At 38.3% G+C, this 19,391-nt stretch overlaps 1 protein-coding gene across 2 annotated transcripts in view; it reads left to right on the top strand.

The window, feature by feature from the left end:
• Positions 1-19,391, top strand: part of NRD1 (nardilysin (N-arginine dibasic convertase)) — a 117,500-nt gene that overhangs the window by 89,127 nt on the left and 8,982 nt on the right. For both annotated transcript variants that reach the window (XM_011926268.1, XM_011926267.1), the window contains 12 exons: positions 1,196-1,273; positions 2,759-2,879; positions 2,964-3,022; positions 3,482-3,536; positions 5,920-6,024; positions 7,600-7,723; positions 8,604-8,690; positions 11,085-11,204; positions 12,433-12,484; positions 13,420-13,570; positions 16,622-16,749; positions 18,934-19,096. In XM_011926268.1, coding sequence (XP_011781658.1) covers positions 1,196-1,273; positions 2,759-2,879; positions 2,964-3,022; positions 3,482-3,536; positions 5,920-6,024; positions 7,600-7,723; positions 8,604-8,690; positions 11,085-11,204; positions 12,433-12,484; positions 13,420-13,570; positions 16,622-16,749; positions 18,934-19,096 — 1,243 coding nt within the window. The remainder of the gene's footprint in view (positions 1-1,195; positions 1,274-2,758; positions 2,880-2,963; positions 3,023-3,481; positions 3,537-5,919; positions 6,025-7,599; positions 7,724-8,603; positions 8,691-11,084; positions 11,205-12,432; positions 12,485-13,419; positions 13,571-16,621; positions 16,750-18,933; positions 19,097-19,391) is intronic.

Genomic DNA, 19,391 nt, shown 5'->3' with positions numbered 1-19,391 from the left:
GCACTCCATCCTGGGCGACAAAGCAAGACTGTGTCTCAAAATAATAATAATTTGGACTGGTAATACGACTAGGGTACATAAATCCCAAGGATTTACTCCTCTGAATTAGGGCAGGTTTATGCAAATTAGGAAAGGATTTCTACTTGTCTATATAGTTATCTTATATGAGCAGTGTAGCATGGGCCAGAGAGTTATTTAAGATAAGCATCAGTCAATGCCTACAAATGCTTTTCTAATTAGAAATACGTGCTAATCAACTGGTAAAAATTTAACTTTTTTGGGAGGGGGGTGGGGCTCAAGCAGTCCACCCACCTTGGCCTCCCAAAGTGCTGAGATTACAGACATGAGCCACCGTGCCCAGCCAAATTAATATTTTAAACAAAGTTGTATGGGCTTTAAGGATTGCTTAACATAGTTGAAAATCATATCTTGACTTTCAAGAATTTACAGAATTTAACTGTGTAACCTAATTAAATTTCCTCATATATACAGAAATATACAGAAAACTAAATTTTTTTCTGTATGTCTTTGTGGTAGGAATACTTTTAACAAAATTACAGTAGAAGCCAGTGGGAAAGACAGTTTGAACAGCATGTGCACAATTACTCGGACTATTATATTATTAGTAGGTGATAAAGCATTTTTATACTTGTTATTGCATTTTCATGAAAACTCAGTAAGTAGTTGGGCAAGTGAAGAGAAAAAGAATACAGTTCAGTATCTTGCTCAAGGTCATGATTTACTTAAAGGAAAAACTAAAACTAGAACCAAGATTTTCTGACCCTGTGAGCAACACATTTCAGTTTACCACAGAGCCCAATATAGTAACAAAAGCTTTACAGTGATTCATACCTATACTAGGTTCTAAACCGATAAGGAATCTACATTTCATTTTGGGGAAAGCAAAAAGATTTATCATGACAGCAGGTAAGTTTGGTGTCCAAGAGAAAAAGTAGTGCCCTTAAATTTTGGGATGATTGTACTCTTCAGTAATCTCCAGTGAAAGAGTTAATTTTACTATATTTTCTGTTTTTATCTTCCTGCTATTAAATTAATTACAATTTCATGTTTAGTGGACATATGTGAGAATAAGTTTATGATTATATTTTCAGATTATTGTAGCCTTAGAGGTAAGATTTTCTGGTGTATTTTATACCTTTTTTTTTTTCTTCTAACCATTAAATTTTTTTAAAAGGGTGAAGCCACTTCATTATATATCCTGGCTGGTTGGACATGAAGGCAAAGGCAGCATTCTTTCTTTCCTTAGGAAAAAGCAAGTATTCAATTAATAAGTATTTTCAGTATAGCAATCTCTGAAAAATGATAGACAATAAGTATTATATAATGCATTCTTTTACTTTAGCTGCCAGGAAGCCTGGAATAAGATTTAATGCTTAATTATAGTCATTTTAATAACTTACATTATTTTAATGTCCATATTATATTTGTGTATTTCCTTGTAAGCTACTTTTTAGCCCATTGTTGGAAGTTATTTGTACACAAAATTTAAAAAAAATCATAAATGAAAGTAATAGATTCCAGAATTACATAAAAGAATTAGCTCTAATCAGTAATTTATATTTGACTGAATGGTAAAGAAATCAATTATTTAAATGCTATGGATCTCCAGGTTTTCCCAACCCCAAAGCTGGACTTTAATGAAAACTTCATTGGGTAGGTAAATCATAATTAATAGGTGGGACTGCAAATGGTATATGCAGCCATGTTAGCAGAATGTTTCCTGAGCATTAACGCACCTGTTTAAGTCACCTATAGCCCAATAATAGAAATATAATTTTATAATCAGGACTAATACATTAAAGCAATTCCTTGTTTGATTTTTCTATAAATGAAATAGTATGAGAATGGAAGGATAGATGAGAAATTTAAAGAAGTATTTTTAAGACACTTGTGTGTACTAGAACATTCAAAGAAAACTAAGAGGGCAGAGTTAACTATAAAATAATAAACTAATGATATTGGGTTCATATGTATCTTACACAATATATGTTATATGCTTTGAGCTGTGCACAACCTTTCTACCTTAATGAGCTTTATTAGAATTTCAGACTCTATTCTGGTGTCCTCTCTTTGTAACTTTTCAGAATTAATCTAGTCAGGGAAAGGTATAGTCTCATTGCTTGTTTCTTAGACAACCTATGTAGGTTAGCTAACAGCCTTAAAGACCTCACTTGACATTCGATGTAAGTATGTCTTAGAAGTGTCTTAAGGCCTCTCCTAGGAGTCAGGTTCAAAAATGGTGAGGCTGGGCGCGGTGGCTCTCGCCTGTAATTCCAGCACTTGGGAGGCTGAGGTGGAGGATTGCTTGAGCCCAGGAGTTCGAAACTAGCCTGGGCAACATTGTAAGACCCTGTCTTTATTTAAAAAAAAAAAAAAAAGGTAAGCAAATTGCTTTCCAGCAGCCGTCATTTTAATACTTTGTGCTGTTCTCTTCAAAAGGAATGGTTTTCGCTTAATAAAGCTGTTAATGTTTTACTATGTTGCCATATCTGTTCATATTTGCATTAAACAAAGACTGTTATTTCCTTCTGGTGATTCCTAAATGTATCACAATTCCTTGGGAGGCCTTGTGCTTTTAAAATTTGCACTTTTAGATTTACTGTTGGAAAGTATATGTTTACATCAAAGGCTGAGGTTTCCAAATTTTACATAGAAAGCCTCTATATTTTGTTAATTTGAACTCTGTAGACTGCCAATCCAGGAACATTGATTGGGTTAATTTTTTCCCCACCTGTAGATGCTGGGCTCTTGCACTGTTTGGTGGAAATGGTGAGACGGGATTTGAGCAAAATTCTACTTACTCAGTGTTCAGCATTTCTATTACATTGACTGATGAGGGTTATGAACATTTTTATGAGGTAAATAATTCAAATTGACTTGTTTTTTCCTTTTACCTAGGTATCCTTTTATGCAAAAGACTAATTTGGATGTTTTGTTTTCAGGTTGCTTACACTGTCTTTCAGTATTTAAAAATGCTGCAGAAGCTAGGCCCAGAAAAAAGGTAATAAACACTTCTTGGAATGAGGCCAGGAGCCAGTCCTGGTATATTTGAGGCTTCAGGCTGCCAGTAGACATGTTTTAGTCTTGCCTTGATGGTTTTTCAGGCATTTTCTGCTCTGTTTCCTTTATTGTCTCCATTTCCTTATCCCTCTACATGTGAGTGTATACTAAGGCTTTACACATATGTGGCCAGTCCCTTTATTTTCATGCTTCTCTTTTATTGTTGATGCTTCTATTGAGAAATTTTTAAACTTTTATTCTCGATTCAGGGGTATATGTGCAGGTTTGTTATACAGGTAAACTTGTGTCACGGTGGTTTGTTGTACAGATTATTTTGTCACAGGTACTAAGTCTACTACCCAATAGTTATCTTTTCTGGTCCTCTCTCTCCTCCCGCCCTTCTCCCTCAAGTAGGCAGAAATTTTAATGTATCTTCTAATTATAGCTTTCTCCTTCACAGAATTTTTGAAGAGATTCGGAAAATTGAGGATAATGAATTTCATTACCAAGAACAGGTACTGGAAGTCAAATTCTTTTTGCATGTTATCTGTGATTGAGTTGAAACTGGTGTCGACATTGTTCCTCTTTTTGAAAGTGTCAGTGGAGTTTTAATTCTGCCATTCTGTGTCATGTGAGTCTCTAGATGTCCTTGAAGCTAGCTGAAAATCAACTATTAGGTTTTTGAGTATTTATATTGAGTAAGATAAGGCAGTGAGAGGATTAAGCAGATGATACAGATCATGTTGTGTGGTAATCATTTATCTACAGTCATCCCTCTATCCCTTCAATAAACATTCATGGAGACTTGTTAGGGTATTTCATATTTTGGGAATTCAAATATTGTGAAGACATTCTATAAGGTAATTTATATTTACCATGTACAATGTTAGAAACATTGTGCTTTGGAATTCAGGGGAAGGAGAGCATTTTCTTTGATTGAAATAGGCTCACAGGCTGGGCACTGTGGCTCATGCCTGTAATCCAAGCATTTTGGGAGGTCAAGCAGGCAGGTTGCTTGAGCCCAGGAGTCTAGTAAAGGACTGGGCAGTGTGTTGTTTTGGGAAGCATATTGGATGTGTTATGAGGTCAGAGTTCTGATGTCTACTTTGCCTGTTGTTTACTCACTGTGTGACCTTAGGCAAGCCATCTAGCCATCTTGTCAGGAAAAATCCGACTATGTTTCCTCATTGTAAAACATGGGACTGGAATTACTTGGTATCTGAAGGATCTGTCAGTTTTAACAGTCTGTGTATCTGGGTGCTCGGTAAATACTTGAATTGACTGTGTTCCTCTGGAAAAATATTTCCATTTCATGTATCAGTGAACCAGTGGTCATTCTTTCACTTTTTTTTTTTGTTTTTTTTTTTTTTTTTTTTGAGACGGAGTCTCGCTCTGTCGCCCAGGCTGGAGTGCAGTGGCCGGATCTCAGCTCACTACAAGCTCCGCCTCCTGGGTTCACGCCATTCTCCTGCCTCAGCCCCCCGAGTAGCTGGGACTACAAGCGCCCGCCACCTCGCCCGGCTAGTTTTTTTTTTTTTGTATTTTTTAGTAGAGACGGGGTTTCACCGTGTTAGCCAGAATGGTCTTGATCTCCTGACCTCGTGATCCGCCCGTCTTGGCCTCCCAAAGTGCTGGGATTACAGGCTTGAGCCATCGCACCCGGCCATTCTTTCAGTTTTAAATTGCAATGATGTTTTTATGAATATATATTTTTATCTCAAGACTTTTATCTGACACATTTTAATTATGTTGAAATTTAAATTAGAGACAGGGTCTTGCTATGTTGCCTAGGCTTGCCTCGAACCGGGCTTAAGCTGTCCTCCCGCATTGGCCTCCCAAAGTGCTAGGATCACAGGCATGAGCCACCTTGCCTGGCTAACACTTTTTTTTTTTTTTGTGACAGTCTCGGTCTGTCATCCAGGCAGGAGTGTGAGTGTGGTGGCACAATCTTGGCTCACTGCAACCTCCACTTCCTGGGTTCAAGGGATTCTCCTGCCTCAGCCTCCCGAATAGCTGGGACTATAGGCATGAGCCACTGTGCCTGGCCCAACACACCTTGATTTCTACATTTGCCTTCCAGGGGATATTTGTCACTGTCTGGAGACATTTTGGTTGTCACAACTCAGGGTGGGGTGTGGGGGTGTGGGGTGCTCCTGGGATCCAGTGAAGCCAGGGATGCTGCTAAATGTCCTGCATTGATTTGATTCATGCTTTTTACAAGTAGTTTTTAGATGATAGTGCTGTAGTGATAGGTCACCTGCCTTTATTGCTCACATAGTCATGTGGGGTACTTGACTGGTAAACAGACATTCATAGTTCAGTGTGGTAATTGCTGTCATTAAGAGACTGTGATAATGACTAGAACCTAATGGGTTATAGGGCTCAGAATGATGCATGAGGGGTATGAGTTTAAGCTCCCTAAGGGAGTAGCTATGGCTATATGTTCTTAGAATATTTTTTTTTTTTTTGGAGACAGGGTCTCGCTCTGTTGCCCACACTGGAGTACAGTGGCACGATCTCGGTTCACTGCAGCCTCAACCTCCTGGGCTCAAGCAACCCTCCCACCTCAGCTCCCAAAGGAGCTGGCGCTACAGGTGCCCACCGCCACACCCAGCTTATTTTTGCATTTTTTGTAGAGACAGGGTTTTGCCATGTTGCCCAGGCTGGTCTCAAGTAATCCAACCACCTCTGCCTCCCAAATGCTAGGATTACAGGCGTGAGCCACCATGTCCAGCCTACTGAGCATCAGATTCTTAAGCTGCAATTATATCTCGTTATATGTGTTCAGAAGCTTTTGGTTTCATTGTTAATAAGAAAGGGAGAAAGTATTTGTATCTTGTGGCAAATCAAATATAATAATGGAGAAGTTCTGGTGTGAAATAATTCACTTCTTTACAGACAGATCCAGTTGAGTATGTGGAAAACATGTGTGAGAACATGCAGCTGTACCCACTGCAGGACATTCTCACTGGAGATCAGCTTCTTTTTGAATATAAGCCAGAAGTAAGTAGGTTTATATGTCTAAAACTTACTTTTAGGGGAAGAGGAGGGTGAGAAAGTACGAAGATGTATTTAAGAACCATGGGAACGAAGAAAACTTAGTTATATTTAGTCAGGTTTTTTGTTTGTTTAAACAGAAGTATCAATAGTTTTGTGAATAATTTCTCATGTTTCTTTTACATAATTAAGTTTTAATATAAGAGGAGAAAATCAAAATCAGTACTTGTTAGGTACTATTTTAATAATTTTCAAATGTTGAAACATCTACTGAAATAGTTGAAGTGATTCCTAAGAAGTATGTGGTTTCCCTGTAAAAAGTACTTAGTTGTTTAGCTTACCTGTTAATTCAGTTGCAGAGTCGGGACAGTTAAATTTTTAATCATTTTGAAAATATTTATAAGAAAACTTAAAGGTTCCCTGAATTAGAAACATATGGCTCAGGGATAATGTTACACGCCAGTGAATTGTTGGTCGGGGTCGTTCCTTCACTAGCGGAGAATAAGTCATCTTGTTTCATATAGGATAGCAGGCGTCAGCCAGAGGTGACTGTTGCCTTCCAGGGGATATTTGTCACTGTCTGGAGACATTTTGGTTGTCACAACTCAGGGCGAGGCGTGGGATGCTCCTGGGATCCACTGGGTAGAAGCCAGGGATGCTACTAAATGTCCTATAATGCAGAAGTCAGGATCCTACAATAGTTATCTGACCCAAGATGTTAGTAGTGCTGAGACTGAGAAATTATAACATAGGACATTCCTTGAGAAATTTTAGCATAGACATTCCTAAACTATTAATTTTAAAGAGGACAGGGAAAGGTAAAGGAGGAAGGAACAACCACACATTCTTGCCATGTCACTAGGATGGTTGTGCCTGGTACGGGCTGGTTGTTTTTTTTTCTGAACCACCATTTGTTGTTTTATGCTTAAATAAATGATGTTTAAGTAGTAGTTAGGGTTCCAAACCAAGCCACAAAATTCTGTTTAGTCCTTATTGTAGCTGGAGGATTATTGAAGGAGGCCCTACCTTGGCAGTGTTTTACTGATTCCTGGATATGAATTGATGTAAAAGATAGCTGTTAGGAGCATAGTCCTTGGTAGCATGCACAAATTGAGTTAGAACTCCACTTTTGCCACTTCTAGCTGTGTATTATTCTGTACAAGTTACATACTCTTTAACCGAGCAAATTACTTAATCATCACCCTCTGAAGCTGACTGTTATTTTGTGTAAATCAGCCTGTCTTAGGATTGTTTTTAGGAATAAATGACTCACAGTGGAAGCTTAGTAGTAAAGGATAGCTGTTTGTACTGCTAATGCTGTTAATATGTAGGATTTAAGATAAACCCTGTTTAAAGCATTATCAAGAACATACTTGATATTTGCCAACTGTACCTCAATAAAGTAGGAAAAAAGGTTCTGAAACACTGATGAGACTTTGTAAATGAGGGTGTTCATGAACTGTAGGTATTTTTATGAGCATAGATCTTGGAGGTACCTAACAATGTGGTTTTTCCCTTTTTAACAGAGATGTATTAGGTTGAAATTGTGTATATCTCTTTCCGTTCTTCCCACTTCACTAGGTCATTGCTGAAGCCTTAAATCAGCTAGTTCCTCAAAAAGCAAATCTTGTTTTACTGTCTGGTGCTAATGAGGGAAAATGTGACCTCAAGGAGAAATGGTTTGGAACTCAGTATAGTATAGAAGGTAAAATATTTTAACAGTTGTCTTACATTTAGGTATATTTAACTTACCTGGAAATGTTTAATAATTTAATGGTTCTAGAGGGGGAAAAAAGTATAATTTTTTTAAAAGTTTACTTTGAAATGACAATTACTTATACTACTGCACAGGAAGTTATTTTCTGCTATGTTTATGTTTACTAACTAGTGAAAAAATTCTGTTATCTTGGTATTTTAGGGGCAGAGTTTTGACTTAGTTTTTGAAAAATGCTTCTCAAATGTCAGTGTGCATTTTTGTTACCTGGAGATATTACTAAAATACAGATTATGATTGAGAGGGTCTGGATAGGGCCTGAGATTCTGCATTTCTCTTTTTCTTTCTTTTTCTTTTTTCTTTTTTGAGACGGAGTTTTGCTCTTGTTGTCCAGGCTGGAGTGCAATGGCACGATCTTGGCTCACTGCAACTTCTTCTGCCTCCTGGGTTCAAGCAGTTCTCCTGCCCCTGCCTCCTGAGTAGCTGGGATTACAGGCATACACCACCACGCCTGGCTAATTTTGTATTTCTAGTAGAAACCTTTCTGGGGTTTCACCATGTTGGTCAGTCTGGTCTCGAACTCCTGACCTTAGGTGATCCACCCACCTCAGCCTCCCAAAGTGTTGAGATTACAATTGTGAGCCACCGTGCTCTGCCAGATTCTGCATTTCCGACAATCTCCCAGGTGATGCCAGTGCTGCTGGGACCACACTTTTGAGTAGCACGATTCTAGAATGCCTGGATATGTGTCAGTCACAGTTTTCCTGAGAAAGGAGAATTGATTTGTAGGCTAGCTGATAACTAGTTTATTATTAAGAGAATGTTGACCATTGCGTTGTTTATTGGGTCGGTTTATTTTTCTCCTTTACAGATATTGAAAACTCTTGGGCTGAACTGTGGAGTAGTAATTTCGAATTAAATCCAGATCTTCATCTTCCAGCTGAAAACAAGTACATAGGTCAGTAAAATAGCAATTTTTATACATAATCCATCCATGTGCTAATAGGCACCTATATAGCACATTATATTTTACAGCATATCATAGGAATTTATATTTGAGATTCCCAGTAACATTCTGAGGTTGGCATTACTATTTCCTTACTTTTCCAAATGAGAAAACTGGGGGTCAAAAAAGCAAAGTGACTGGTACAAGACCGTTCAGTTGGTGCATGAGAAACCAGGACTTAAACACGGATCTTGGGACTCTGAAGTTTATGCTTTATCCTGTATAGCGTAGCTGATTCTTCCATACCAGTCTCCTTAGGGATTGCCATTATCTTTCCAGATTGTTCTATTGCTTTTCAAACTGCAGGTGGCAGCCCATTAGAAGGTTGTGAAGTCAGTGTAATAGATTGTAAGATCAATGTAATGAGCTATGAAAGCATTAAAAAATCAGTTAGAATAGAAAATAGCAAAATGTTTCATTGCATGTAGAAAGAATGTTATTTTAAGAACTTTTGTTTCAGATGTCTGCCTATCTGTCTACTAGCTTGCAGTAGAAAACATATTTCTAAGTGAGGTGCAGAAAAAAATAATTGAAAGCTACCAATCCTAGGTCCAAGGTTTTAGAGTTGCTTATAACTGTAATTTACTCAGAACACTGTATTTCCCAGCCATTCATTACATGTCTAAGTATATACCCAAAATAATTGAAAACAGGTACTCAAACAAATACATGGACCTTCATGTTCACACAGCACTGTTCACAATACTCAAAAGATGGAAACAGCCCAAATGTCCATCAGTGGATGAATGTATAAACAAATTGTGATGTATACATACTTTAGAATATTACTCATAAAAAATACAGTACTGATATATGCTATAATGGGGAAGAACCTTGCAAACATCAAGCTAGACACAAAAGGTCACATATAAGTCCATTTATACGAAATGTTCAGAATAGATAAATCCGTAGAGACAGAACACAGACTGATGATTGATAGGGGCTGAGGTGAGTGGGTAATGAGGAGCAATCCCTTAAGGAGTAGGGGCTTTCCTTTTGGGGTGAGGAAAATGATTTGGAACTAGCTAGAAGTGGTAGTTGCACAATATTGTGAATGCTTCTGAATTGTTCACTTTAAAATAGCTAAGTTTATGTTATGTGAATTTGCCTTCCATTAGGAAAAAAAAGGCTTTTAAAAAAAGTATTAGCCAAGTGCTGTGGCTCATGCCTGTAATCCTAGCACTTTGAGACGCCAAGGCGGGCACATCACCTGAGGTCAGGAGTTCGAGACCAGCCTGAGGAACATGGAGAAACTCCGTCTGTACTAAAAAATACAAAATTAGCTGGGCATGGTGGCGCATGCCTGTGATCCCAGCTACTTGGGAGGCTGAGGCAGGAGAATCACTTGAACCCAGGAGGCCGAGGTTGCAGCGAGCTGAGATCGCACCATTGCACTCCAGCCTGGGCAACAAGAGTGAAACTCCGTCACACACACACACACACACACACACACACACACACACTATTATCTATGTTAGACATTTCAGTTTCACATCTTGAACTGTAAATAATCTAAACAACCCAGTTAGCTTATTATTTTAGTTTTTTGAGTTAGGGTTTCACTCTCTTGCCCAGGTTGGAGTGCAATGGCATGATCATGGCTCACTGCAGCCTTGACCTGCTGAACTCAAGCAGTCCTCCTGTGTCAGCCTCCTGAGTTGCTGGGATTACATGTGTGCACCACAATGCCCAGCTAATTTTTAATTTGTTTCTGGAGATGTGGTCTCTCTATGTTGCCCAGGCTGGTCTCAAACTCCTGGCTTCAAGTGATCCTCCTGCTTCAGCCTTGTAAAGTGTTGGGATTACAGGCATGAGCTACCATGCCTACTAAATCCAGCTCTTTTACATAAATATAGCAAGTACTCAAATTTTAAAAATCAGCTATTTTTCATCTGTGTGTTGATGAAACTGTTGTTTTAATTAACCAAAAGGAATAGTTTGACTCTGTTTGAGCAGAACAATTTTGTAACTTTTCAAATGTATAGCGTAAGGTTGGTAAAAGGCATTCTCATGAATTAATGGATTGTTTCATAAATTGGTTTATGAAACTATCCTGACTAAAGGCTCCTCTCTCAGTTAAAATTGTCTTTAAGAAAGGGAATGAAGCAGAATGTGTAGCAATCAGAATCAGTTCCTGGGAAATTCCAGATCTTTAGAGTTTATTTACTTTAAGACCAACATAGTTTTCCCTTCAGTATTGGTCTACTACTTTAATGTATTTCTAGTATTTGAATTTGGCTTATTTTTGCCACACGGAAAAGTTACTTAGACTCCTGAAACCAATAACAGATTACTGGGACTCCTGCTGCAATACTCGAGTGAATTATTATTGTCTTCTTTTGTTAGCCACGGACTTTACGTTGAAGGCTTTCGATTGCCCTGAAACAGAATACCCAGTTAAAATTGTGAATACTCCACAAGGTTGCCTGTGGTATAAGAAAGACAACAAATTCAAAATCCCCAAAGGTAAAATGTTGCCCTCCTGTTACTTCCCTGCTGAATTCCAGTGTTCTCTTTAGATGCTCTGTTTGACATGTGATAATCTACTTGCTATTTTGGTCCTCCTTTGTGGAGGAGGCTAGGGCTGGGTGCCTCTATCAGCCACCTTGAAGCCCTCTCACCCTCCCTAAAAGGAGTAAAATAAGTAAAACAAATTATTTCTCCACTTTGCAGCAACTTGTTTCCCCTGTGTGTATCACCTCCTTCTCTTTCCCCCTTCGATTTGAAGATCTTTTCTAGGCTTATCCACCAGATTTACACTGTGCTCCTGTGCTGTCACAGAAATCCTTGTGGACTCCAGTGTCCAGGAAATGAACATTTAAGGCTAGAATGAAATTGTTTTTAGGTTTTTTCTGTCAACTAAATGAAAGCAGAGCCAGGTATTTGACTATCTTAAGGAATTGGTGTTATTTGAACATTGTTTTTAAAAAGAGATAAGAATACACAAGGGAATTATTCAAAGACATAATAGATAGCCTAGTCCAGCATTACAAATGTGAAATCCCCATCAACTGCCTCCTTCTACCATTTTGTTTTCAGCATAAAGGAAGCATAGTATAGAGTTAAGTAGACTCTAAAGTCCTTATCTTTAATGTTGTGGCCCTAACTGTGTTGCTTTTTACTGTTCTGTTCTCAAACATGGCATAAGGAACTTATTGAAGCCACATGGAATCATAAGCTGGGTGCTCTTGTATGTCCTTTAACCCATATCCCCAACCTCAAAACACAGCTGTATTGTAGCTCTGTGGGATTCTTGAGTTTATTGGGAAGTTATTTTCATTTTTTTTTTGAATAACTTATGAGTTTCTAAAAACCTCCTTAAATTCAGTTTCCTTGGCAAGCCTCTGCTATAAATTTGTGTGAATGTTGGGGTTGTTCCCTTAATGTTCTTAACATCTGTGCTCTAAGAATTTTTCCTGACTGAAGCTATTAATAAATACGAGTATTTATAGGCCTCTCTGTGTGTCTGCCCATGTGTCTGGTCTTCCCATAGATTAAAGAGTGCCTTCTGGAACTCGTTATTTGGAATGGTAAATGCTGATTTTTAAAGACCCTTAAGAATAAAGATGTAATGAGGATTTAAGGATTAATAGTTTATTTCAGAATTAAAAATATCTATATTAGGGGAAAATAACAGATGTATAAAATATTTGAGACCCCTAACCTTTTCTATCTATGGTCTTTTTTCTTTCAGCATATATACGTTTCCATCTAATTTCACCCTTGATACAGAAATCTGCAGCAAAGTAAGCAATTGTCTTTTTTTCCAGAAAATATATTTTTTAGTTATTGAAAAACTATTTTGTTTCATTCTAAATCATTCTGTCATTTTCTCTATCCATATTTGAGCTATGTTGCTGATTTATGTATTTTTTTTCTGTGCTCCAAACAAGTTATTTGTATTATTACCAAACATTAAAATGGAACTGTGGCTGTTGCATTACCAGCGCCCATTGGTAAAACATGCTGATAGTGTAGACTAGAGCAATTAGTTCCCAATTACTGGATGGGGAAAAGTCCTTAAAGATCAGTTTGGGCGAGTGTCCAGTCTATAATGAGACTGATGGATCTGTTGATTCTGTATTTGTAGAATACCAAGGAATGTGATTGTTCCTGTTCTTAGCAAATCCCTTATATATTTATGTAGATAGCTTTCATTGTGGGAGGCCAGAGAGCCTAAAATATATCTGAACATAGGAAATACTTGGGAAATGTTGGTGCATTTCTTCTTTCTTTTCCTACTTAACTGTAAAATCCAAACTTAAAATGACAAGCAGCACTAGAATTTGTTAATATTCACTCTAAAAAATGCATTCCCATACCTCATATTTTTAATCAGTCAGAATGCCTAGGCTTGGAGGGTGGACAGAGCCTTCAGGCCAGTGCTGCTGATGCCTATTCCATTTACCTCATTGTACAATATAAATGTTATCATTTTGTACGTGTACATGATGTGAAAAAGATTGGGAAGCACTGCTGAAGGTAGGAATTCTATAATACACCTCTGAAACTGAATCCTGAGTAAGCTGTATTACCTTTGAACTCAGCATACAGTTTTACATTCTGGAGTAGAGAATTTATACTCTCTAAAAATGAAGCTGCTTACTCTAAATTGAAACAAATCTATTTCCTGTGTCTTTCTTACCAATTAAAGATGCCATTTGCATTTTGTACTTCTTAGTGTGGTCCTCTTTGATATCTTTGTCAATATCCTTACGCACAACCTTGCGGAACCAGCTTATGAAGCAGATGTGGCACAGCTGGAGTATAAACTGGTAGCTGGAGAACATGGTTTAATTATTCGAGTGAAAGGATTTAACCACAAACTACCTGTAAGTACAAGTACTCTGTTTTCCTTAGAGAGAGTATTAAAATACCATATTTATATAGAGGTATGTGCATGGGATGCTGTACAGAGAAAGAAATGTTTATTAATGTGGATTATCTTGAATATTCTTGGTTGATGACAGCTATTCTGTGACTGACTATACGTAAGAACAACATATGTTTTATTAATTACTGGCAGTGCATGGGATTATAGCCCATGCTTCAGGATTGATTTCACTTCCCTTTGCTCTCAGTTTCTCCACAACCAACACTGGCATTTAGGATTGGTTCTAGCTAAATTTTTTACCATACAGGAATAACCTTTTTTTTTTTTTTTTTTGAGACAGATACTCACTCTATCACCCAGACTGGAGTGCAGTGGTGTGATCTTGGCTCACTGCAACCTCCACCTCCCGGGTTCCATCAGTTCTCATGCCTCAGCTTCCTGAGTAGCTGGGACTACAGGCATGTGCCACCACACCCAGCTAATTTATATTTTTAGTAGAGATGGGGTTTCTCCATGTTGGCCAGGCTGGTCTCGAACTCCTGACCTCAAATGATCTGCCTGCCTCAGCTTCTGAAAGTGCTGGGATTATAGGCAAGAGCCTCCATGCCGGCTGTGGAATAACAAATTTGACTGGTGTTTTGCCTGAAATAGAGTAGAACTCAAATGCTTGTGCCCTTACTTCCTCATCTTATGCTCCTTCTCGTTGTTTCAAGTGTGTGTGTCTTGTTTCCCTTCTAAGTTTATGAACCATTTTGAAACAGGGTCTGTATCATGTCAGTTATTAATCTCTTAGTGAGGAATATGTTCCAGTATTGCTTCATCAAAAACTTCTTAAGAGGAGGGAAAAATAATGGGTTGTTAGCTAAGAGAGTTAGATTACTGAATACCAGGTAAAGTAATATAATATGCTCAATAATAAATTTTATGTCTAGGTTTCTTGGGTAGAATATATATTATATTAAGATTTAGGGAAATAGGTTTATACAAGAAAATTTTTAGAGGAAAGGACCTGCCAGAAAGACCTGTGCTAGGTGGTAATAGCCTTCATCTTGGCAAAAACCCAAGAGAAGAGTATAGCTCTCACCTTTTTATGCCTTTTCCCTTCTCCATCTCCCCATGGAACAAAGATTGGTCTCAGAAGGAGACACCATGGAATATTTTACTTTGTCAACCTTCTAAGTCCTAAATATAATGTAGCTTAAGTTTCAAGCAGATTAAAGCCTAATTCAGTGGTTGTCATTTGGAAAATATGTTTTAGAATTACCTGGAGAGCTTATTAAAAATACAAACTATGGAAAAGTATTTGATGTTCTTTAATTTGTGAGGCTTACTTAGCCTTGATATTAAAACCTAATATAGAACATATATGTATGTATGTATGTATAGAAAACTAAAGATCAATTTTATCTGTAGAATATAGATGTAAACTTTCTAAAAATTTGAAAATTAAATCCAGTTTAGCAAAAAGAATAATTTAAATACCAGGAATGCTAGGGTTGTGGAATATTAGGAAATTGATGATCATAAGTCACCATAACACAAGTCAAAGGAGAACCACTGTATGAATATAGTGATAAAATGGTGATAAATCATTTGATAAATTTGAGTTGGCATTCCTAATAAATAGGAATGGAAGGAAATTACTTAAGTTTAAAAACCTCGGCCTGGTGCAGTGGCTCACACCTGTAATCCCAGTGCTTTGGGAGGCTGAGGCGGGCAGAGGTCAGGAGATCGAGATCCTAACACAGTGAAACCCCGTCTCTACTAAAAATACAAAAAATTTGCCGGGCGTGGTGGTGGCGCCTGTAGTCTCAGCTACTCGGGAGGCTGAAGCAGGAGAATGATGTGACCCTGGGAGGCGGAGCTTGTAGTGAGCCGAGATCATGCCACTGCACTCCAGCCTGGTCAATAGAGTGAGACTCCATCTCAAAAAAAAAAAAAACCTCAAAGAACTTATCAGCAGACGTTACATTAACTGATAAAATGATGAACACTGACATCAGCAACAAGCCAAGAATAATCCACAATCATCTTTATTATTCTGTTATTGTTTTAGAGGTTCTGGCTATTATAGTAAGATGAAAAAATGAAATAAAAACTGTTTTGGAAAAAATATTTTTCCTTGCAGATGATATGATTATATTCTCAGAAAACCTCATATACCACTAAAATTAAAAAAAAAAAATAGATGTGATATGGCTGGTCAAAAGAGTAGTATATCAGAATCAATGACTTTTTTTCCCCCATAGTAGCAGTAACCACTTAGAAATGGAAGCCAGGCACAGTGGGATGTGCCTGTGGTCCCAGCTCCTCTGGAGTTTGAGGCAGGAGAAATACTTGAGTTTGAGGATACTTAGCTATGATCGTGCCACTAGCCTGTGTGATATAGCGAGGTTCTGTCTCTGAAGAAAAGAAACAAACGGATGGATGGAATCAATCTTACATTATTTACAATATTGAAAAAAAAAATAAAATGGCTAAGAATAAACAGGAAAAGTATAGGACCTATCTAAGGACACACTACAAATCTTATTGAGAACACCCATGAAATGATAAAAAAAAAAGAGGAAGAATTGTTCCAAATTTGACAATTATTTAGGATTTTGGACCCTTAAGATTCTTTAAGGCCGGGAGGCTGAGGCAGAGGATCACTTGAGGCCAGGAGTTTGAGGACCAGCCTGGCAACATAGGAAGACCTCGTCTGTGCAAAAGCAACAAAATTAGCCGGGCATGGTGGCGCCTGCCTGGGTGTAGTTCCAGCTACTCAGGGGGCTGCGGTGGGAGTATTGCTAGAGCCCAGGCATTCGAGGATACAATGAATTACGGTCGATAGTACCACTGCACTCCAGCCTGGGTGACTGGAGTGATATCCTGTCTCCAGGTTAACACCCAAACAAACAAAAGGTCATTAGTAATTTTCTTGTGTCCCCCTCTTACAATGCCTAGTACCATGCTGGGTACCCTGGTAAAAACCAAAGAGAAACATTTCCTTCCCTAATACATAGTGGATTTCCATGCTTCTTAAAGTGCTTCCTTCTTTTTCTTTTAGCTACTGTTTCAGCTCATTATTGACTACTTAGCTGAGTTCAATTCCACACCAGCTGTCTTTACAATGATAACTGAGCAGTTGAAGAAGACCTACTTTAACATCCTCATCAAGCCTGAGACTTTGGCCAAGTGGGTATAAATGAGATGAGCTTATATTTTGAGGACCTGAAAGTATTAGTCTTCCTAGTGGGTAGGTGTGGGGGATAAGGCTGTAGTTTCAGTGCTAATTTTCAGCCATGTTTGAATTGTGCTGTAGTTTAGGAAACCAGTCCATAATGTTAGAGTATTTCTAACCCCAGCTTATGTAGCTAGCTGTGAATGGGACTGAAAGCAGCCTACTGTACTTAGAGACTAAAAGTAAAGAAGGCTGTTTTCACCAATCATTATACCTAAATAATAGTTAAAGAAGTGCTAGTTTTGGGCTGGGCATGGTAGCTTATACCTGTAATCCCAGCACTTTGGGAGGCTGAGGTGGGAGGATCACAAGCCTCGAAGTTCAAGACTAGCCTGGGCAATATAGCAAGATTTCATCTCTACCAAAAATTTAAAAATTAGTCGGGTGTGGTGGCACATGCCTGTAGTCCCAGCTACTTGGCAGACTGAGGTGGGAGGATTGCTTGAGCCCAGGAGGTTGAGGCTGCAGTGAACCATGATCATGCCACCGCACACCAGCCTGCATGACAGAGATAGACCCTGCCTCATAAAAAAAACAAAAAACCATCCAGAAGAAGTGCTGGCTTTATTGTAGCCCCAAATTATTTACTGGTGATTTTAGTATGTTGGTGATTAGTAGCTGAGTTAAATTGCTAAACATGTCACTTATCTAGCAATCTTAACTATCCAGAATTCAGCCAAGTTTCCAGAAGAGAGCAGAAAGGCAGCTACACAGTCTGTATGCTAATACTTAAACCCTCTGCTCATAGGCAATGCCCTTGGGCCTTCAATCAGCCTGTTCTTACTACTTTAGTCCAGGGCTAATTGTAGCCTGTAGGATACTTTTGTGTGAATCAGAAAAAAGTATCCCTTTGGGGTACCCTCTATTAGCAGGTAGAGCCTTTGTGGGAGAGAGAGGAAAGTCCTCTGAACAGACATACCCCTTTGTGCCCGTGACTGGCTAGCCCCTACTCGACCTTGTTGCCCAGGACATCTATAAATAGTGAACAGCACAAACTTATGTAAAGATTCTGCTTTTGACACAGCTATAATGAACCCATCAGTTTCCAGAATTAGAAAGAAGGGATTAGGAGTCAGTCATGTAATAACTGATATTCTGAACACAGAAAGTTACAAAAGCTGTTAACCAGATATATGTTAGAAAGGACATGGACACAGGGAGGGGAACATCACACACTGGGGCCTGTTGGGCGGTGGGGGGCTGGAGGAGGGATAGCGTTAGGAGAAATACCTAATGTAAATGACGAGTTGATGGGTGCAGCAAAACTAACATGGCACATGTATACCTATGTAACAAACCTCACGTTGTGCACATGTACCCTAGAATTTAAAGTATAATAATAAAAAAAAGGAGAGTTATCTGCAACCATTGATATGATAATGAATAGCCCTGCCAATAACTCATGAATACTACTTTATTTATTTATAAAAATACATTAAACATAACCTTCTATTTTATTAAAATTCAACTCCTGAAATTTACTTTATAAAAGATAGAATAATAATAAACCTGTTTGTTGAATATTTCTGTGCTAGATCTAAGAACTTTTATATAAATTCATTAATTCTATCCAAAATGGTTACCTCTCATGAATTACTTCCCTTATTTTACAAATGAAGAAATTGAGTCATAGACGTTAGTAGATTTGTCAGATTCAAACAGCTTATTTGGGGTGGGGTTGTGGAGATGGGGGATGAAGCTAATCTGATTCTGGGCCAGAGCCATTACCTATATTATATTGTCACTGCAGTAATAGATATCCCAAATGATGGTCTCTAGTGATTAATAAAATATTAGTGAGATTTCAAACCAAAATAGTAATAATTTTAAATCAGTGTACAACTAAGTAAACTTGACTCATCTGGCAGCTTTACTTTTATGTGAAATATTTTACCTGCAACTGAGACAGGTAAGTGCATTTTTGTACTGCTAAGTAAATTTGTGTAAAAGTTTGTGTATGTGATTTTCAGTACTTTTTTTGGTGATTCTGATACTGGTTTCCCATTTTATATTGTGATAAAAATGGTCTCTCTTTAGAAACACATCCTTTATAGAAACTTGACCAAATATTTCTTTATTCTGAAGATTCATTTCTAATAACAAAACCTTGAGTATTTTTTTTTCTGCCCTCTGTACAGAGATGTGCGGCTTTTAATCCTGGAATATGCCCGTTGGTCTATGATTGATAAGTACCAGGCTTTGATGGATGGCCTTTCCCTTGAGTCTCTCCTGAGCTTCGTCAAAGAATTCAAATCCCAGCTCTTTGTGGAGGGCCTGGTACAAGGAAATGTCACAAGCACAGTGAGTGTGAGAGGCTCTGTAGGCCAGGTCTGAATGCAGTTGTGAACTCTGGAATTGCACTGGTTCTTGCCTAAAGGGGAAACTGTAGTTTTGGCAGGCTGGCATTATCATATTCTGTTTAGGAGGGAACCTGACCCCTCTGCTGCTGGGCAACTTTCTTCTTAAGATGAAGACTGCTGGGCTGGGAATGGTGGCTCACGCCTGTAATTTCAGCATTTTGGGAGGCCAAGGCAGGAGCATTACTTAATGTCAGGATTTTGACACCAGTCCAGGCAACATAGTGAAGTCTCATCCC

Source organism: Colobus angolensis, unplaced genomic scaffold, assembly GCF_000951035.1.
Source record: "Colobus angolensis palliatus isolate OR3802 unplaced genomic scaffold, Cang.pa_1.0 Scaffold68, whole genome shotgun sequence".
NCBI lineage: Eukaryota > Metazoa > Chordata > Mammalia > Primates > Cercopithecidae > Colobus > Colobus angolensis.
The sequence above is the reverse complement of the archived record's forward strand: the minus strand, read 5'-3'. Positions and strand labels throughout refer to the sequence as shown.